The sequence below is a fragment of the Triticum dicoccoides genome, chromosome 3A, assembly GCF_002162155.2.
Source record: "Triticum dicoccoides isolate Atlit2015 ecotype Zavitan chromosome 3A, WEW_v2.0, whole genome shotgun sequence".
NCBI lineage: Eukaryota > Viridiplantae > Streptophyta > Magnoliopsida > Poales > Poaceae > Triticum > Triticum dicoccoides.
The window spans coordinates 344335546-344340639 of record NC_041384.1 but is presented as its reverse complement, the minus strand read 5'-3'; the positions used below and the strand labels follow the sequence as shown (position 1 = coordinate 344340639).

Genomic DNA, 5094 nt, shown 5'->3' with positions numbered 1-5094 from the left:
GGCTGGAAGATTACTAGGAAGTTTCGCCGAGGAGGAGCTTACCTTTGCACATGTTTCACTCGGAAAGGGGGGGCCGGGTGATGTCCCCGCCTACCCCAACTTGCTTGGGACAAAAGGCTTTGTTGTAGCTATTGTTCTTATAGCTATCTGTTATTTTCTTTGTATAAATTAATTGTTCTTATTCTTTGTCAGGTATAGCTACTGATGCATTTACCTGCCAAATATTGTGTTAACTGTGATGCAGAATTCTAATTTATCTTATGAAACAGGTTCTTAGTCATAAAGGATATGATGGAGCACTTGCTGATACATGGTCATGTGGAGTTATTCTATATGTCCTGTTGGCAGGTTATCTTCCCTTCGATGAAGTAGATTTGACTACCCTTTATGGGAAGGTTTGTTTCTTATAAGCTCATGACCACTTTACTAGAAGTCAACCTCCCTCCTCGCGGTATCTGAATATAGGTCGTTCTGAGATCCGTGTGGTCAACCATTTGAAACTTTGTTGTTATCATATGCAAAGTTACACTAGTATTTGACATATAAGAGTAATGTCATTTGGTTTGTCTTGCAAGTTATGTGATCCAGGCACCACAAAATAACCAAACATACTAGGTGTGTATATATTGATTAGTTGATGTAAGTACTATATGTGTTAGTAGTCAAGCATCATAGAATTTGGTAATATAATGACCTAGCGACCATAGCGATTCTTATACTTTGTTAATTTGTTAGCTGCAAGGGAAATATAACATTTGTAGTCTAGTAGAGATTCTATAAACTTGTATTCAGAGCTTTTTCTATCACCTGTGGGGGCCTGTGGCAGAGTTGTATGTAGATATTTATTACTCCCTCCGTCCCAAAATAAGTGTCGTTGATTTGGTACAACTTTGTATCCAATCAGCGACACTTATTTTGGGACGGAGGGAGTACACGATTTGTGCACTAATTGGTCAATGGCATATGTGTTCTTGGTGGCGAGAACAGTTATTTTCTTAGACACGGCGTTTTTATGGAAAGTGTATTTTCTGTATATTAGTCTGTTTTTCCTAATGCAGATTGAGAGCGCAGAATATTCATTCCCAGCTGTGTTTCCAAGTGGTGCTAAGTCACTGATACGCAGAATTCTGGATCCTAGCCCAGATACAGTAAGTGAAGTTCTACAATTATTTAGTCTAACATTGTATTGATTTCTTAAATGGTTTATATTTTGCTTTAAAGTTTTGTTAGCAATTGACAGCATCTCATATTTTTTAGATAATGGAAGCTTTACCCCCATCCTCTGCATGTTCAGATGCATACAACCCAACTTATTACATCCTTTATTGCAAAGTCACCAAACAAAGGTCTTTCCAACAAAAGGGAAAAAACCAAAAACCAACAAAGTACTATAAAAAACATGCCAAAGAAGATCACTCTGAATACCAACAAACCTGTCATCGACAACATCTCATATTTATCTCATCTCTTTTTTTCAAGAAAATGCAAAAGCTTTGTGTTTTGATGCATTGTTATCAAGAATTTGTACAAGCCCAAAGAAGGGCACACCCGGTTTACAACACGGCGCCCCTAGCCGCTAGACACCACCTCATCCGGTAACAAAGCCGCAAGACCCTTCGGGGCCCTCCATCGCCCATTGTCTGGGCTCTGATTTGATCGCGCCGAGGAGGTAAGGCAAGCTGAGTTGATCACTATCAAAGATGATGGCGTTGCGATGCTTCAAGATGCACCATGTCACCAACGTGATGGCCGAAGAAGTGCTCTTACATGTGCAGGTCTGGACAGAATGACATGTTTGATGCTACCAGTCCACGAATCCGCCCAGCTTATCGGAATGGCACACCGTCGAGTGCAGTCAAGCGCCTCGTGCCACACCGTGCGTGCGAAGGAGCATCCGGTGAGGATATGGGCCATCATTTCCTCCAATTGATCACAGAGCACGCAACGTAGCGCGTGTTGCAGGCCTCGACGTGCCTGGTGCTTGGCTGTCCAGCACGTGAGGCACGTGAAGAACTTGACCCTTGGGGAGCCAAGACTTATAGTTCAGCTTCCAGGAGCTCGAACCAACCGTTCCCTGAAACAGGATGTCGTCACAGCTCTTGGACGCATACTAGGAGTCCTGGGTCTAGTGTTATACAGGGCAAACCATAGGGGTGGCCCAATCTTCATGATCTGGAGGTGGATTCAAGGATGAAGATGAAGAACAAGAGGGAAACAAGGGGAAATCACAAGAGGAACACACAAACAGGCAAAGTCAATACGAGAGGTGCCTCTTTGAGCCACCAAGTACTCATCTCATAAGCCAAAGTCAATACTAGAGGTGAACCATCGGCAAGCCAAAAAACTGGCGCAGGATTCAGTCAGCCAGCGCCTCTCCAATATTTTGGCCACGAATACAACGTAGAGAGCTGAAGGGCCTTGGGAGAGCCAAATTTTTGGAGCTTATCCAAACAGAAACGATCGTTCTGGTCAATGCCAATTTTTTGGTCGGGCAGCCCCTGGCTCTGATCCAGACGGGTCCTTAGTTAAATGTACTACCATTTACTGACATAACCCGTCGTTCATTTTGTAAGGTTAGGATTTTACTTGGTGAATGGCATAATCCTGGCTGTGTGACACTGGTCATGGTCAGTTGATCGGTTTAAGGCATCTGTTTGAAAACAAACTGGCTGGGTTCACATGTCACCTTGACTTTGTTAATTCATACCTCCCGTTAGTTTCCTTCTGCAAAAGAAATTATTTATTGTATGTTGAAGTAGCTGCTATGAGCTGTACAAAGAACAACAAATATAATTCAGTGAATATTAGTTATGATATCCCTAACATGCAAGGACGTTCCATATGTGTGTAGTTACTATCTTTGTTAGTGTATTCTTGACTTACTATGTTTCTGAATTGGAACAGCGAATCAGGATAAAAGAGATCAGAAAGGATGAATGGTTTAAGAAAAATTATGAACCTGCCAGGGAAGTAGAAAATGAAGAAGTAAATCTCGATGATGTTAATGCAGCTTTTGATGATCCTGAGGTATATAATTCTATTCACCATATTCCTAGAATTCATTTGGAAGGAAGGCATCGCATGTATATTTGTATAATACAGTGCTCAGCACTTGGTTTCAGCTATATCCCTCGCAAAATTAGAACACTGACGTGACATTAAGGCTTAAGGAATAAGGACAATTTATGGCCTCCACCCTCCAATCCTTACTCGTAGAAATATGTTGTGGTGTTCTGGATATGTAAACTACATTTTGCTTTCCTCACCAGTGATTTGTACGAGTTCTTTTCTCTCAGTACTTAGTACCCATGTACTAAAAAAAACTTACCCATTGTACTTCCACATATTCACTGTATTCGATACTTTAGTTTCTTTGGTATTTGTTCTTTCGCAATTATCGAGATATAAGCCAAAAACAGACCACAGATTTCCCTCTCTTTGACCTAACAGGCACATATTGACCTTCAGCTTGGGATTGCTTATCGAAAGACTTATTTTAAGCCAAATGGAGCAAGCCGACTTACACACATGTTGCCTTGCTCATTCTTAGATCGGTAAATATAAGCTAGCCTGAAAACCCTTAAAATCTACATGATGCACATACATATTGCCATGCCCATGCTTTTGATAAGTATTAGGTAACCTATTAGTTTGTGGATATGTTTTTGTCATGGAAACTGTCAGGGTTTACACCTGTATTTATTTGTCTTGGATTAGTAAGTGCTAGAGATGTATACATTTTCTGTATATTAGCTGTGTAGTATCCCCGTTGTATAAGGGGTTTCATGCATATTTACCACACATGTATGTGTAAGTATACTGGCATATGGCCTCACGGAAGTGCCAGTTGCCTTCATAACATGGTATCAAGGGCTGACATTTATATTTCCATAAAAGAAAATGTTTCCTTGATCTCTTCTCAATCGATCAAATATCCTGTTAGTCATAACACTTGATGATTTATGAAACTATGTTCCATTAATGTTTTGAGCAAATGAATTTAATCCAACATCTAGCAACCATTCATATAGTACATAAAAATTAGCCAATATGTTAAATTAACTCTGGTGTACTTTGTACTTGCAGTTCTTGTAATTTTTCTTGTCTTCATATTTGTCATTTTAGGAGGACAATGAACATACTTTTGACGATGAAGCAGGCCCTTTGACGCTCAATGCATTCGATCTAATTATTCTATCTCAAGGGTTGAACCTTTCGGCCCTATTTGATCGCCGACAGGTATTATGCAAGCCACTTGTGATGCCGAATGTTTTCACGAAGAAATCATCTGAATTGCCAAATGCACTTTATTTTAACAATATTAAAAGTGAGTAATACGTGAAGAGTGAAACTTGGTTTGTTCTTGAGATGTTGAGTGAATATTTGATCTACTGTTGTACTCCCTCTGTCCCAAAATATAAGAACGTTTTTGACACTATACTAGTGTTAAAAACGTTCTTATATTTTGGGACGGAGGGAGTAATTTGTAATAGTTTAAACCTCCCTATATTCTATGCATAGTACAATTTATAACCCATTTGGTTGAAATTACCTTTAACTATAAGGAAAAGTGTTAGTCCATCCATTTGATGAATAACAGGTATGAGTTTAATATTCGCTTGAAGTTATAGGTCTCCCAGACTCTCACTCTAGGACTGGCTGTTATTCCAACGGAATATTGGCTCTATGACACCGACATATCACAGGTTTAAAAAAAACACAACAATATTTGTAGGCTCACTTCTTCCCATTTTGCATCCAAATTCTCCAAAGTTAAGTTTTTACTATCCGCTAATTCATACTAACGGAGGTCCCACCCCGTCATCAGTCCTGTGTTGCCTATGCTTGCGCCCTAAAACGGTTGCACCGCCTCTTCCCATGTCGCCATCTTCTAACCTCTACAGACCTTAGGAACAGTGTATTCTTCTCATAGCTAGACCCCATGCTTTCTTGTCCACTGCACCGCCACAGCCACCACAGTCGGCTCACTGAGCTACCATTGCACACACCTCCTCCTTGTCATCTGCGTAGCCTACAGCTCTCACCCAACTGCGCCGCTGGCAACTGTCGTCACAAGACTATGTGATGCCCCCC

General features: G+C 40.6%; 1 protein-coding gene across 4 annotated transcripts in view; it reads left to right on the top strand.

Annotated features, from left to right (window-relative positions):
• The window catches only part of LOC119268158 (CBL-interacting protein kinase 8-like), a 23540-nt gene that overhangs the window by 6491 nt on the left and 11955 nt on the right, over positions 1 to 5094 (top strand). For 3 of the 4 annotated variants that reach the window (XM_037549688.1, XM_037549689.1, XM_037549690.1), the window contains exons 7-10: positions 270 to 395; positions 1059 to 1148; positions 2905 to 3027; positions 4126 to 4239. In XM_037549688.1, coding sequence (XP_037405585.1) covers positions 270 to 395; positions 1059 to 1148; positions 2905 to 3027; positions 4126 to 4239 — 453 coding nt within the window. The remainder of the gene's footprint in view (positions 1 to 269; positions 396 to 1058; positions 1149 to 2904; positions 3028 to 4125; positions 4240 to 5094) is intronic. The other variant, XM_037549691.1, reaches the window with a different exon arrangement.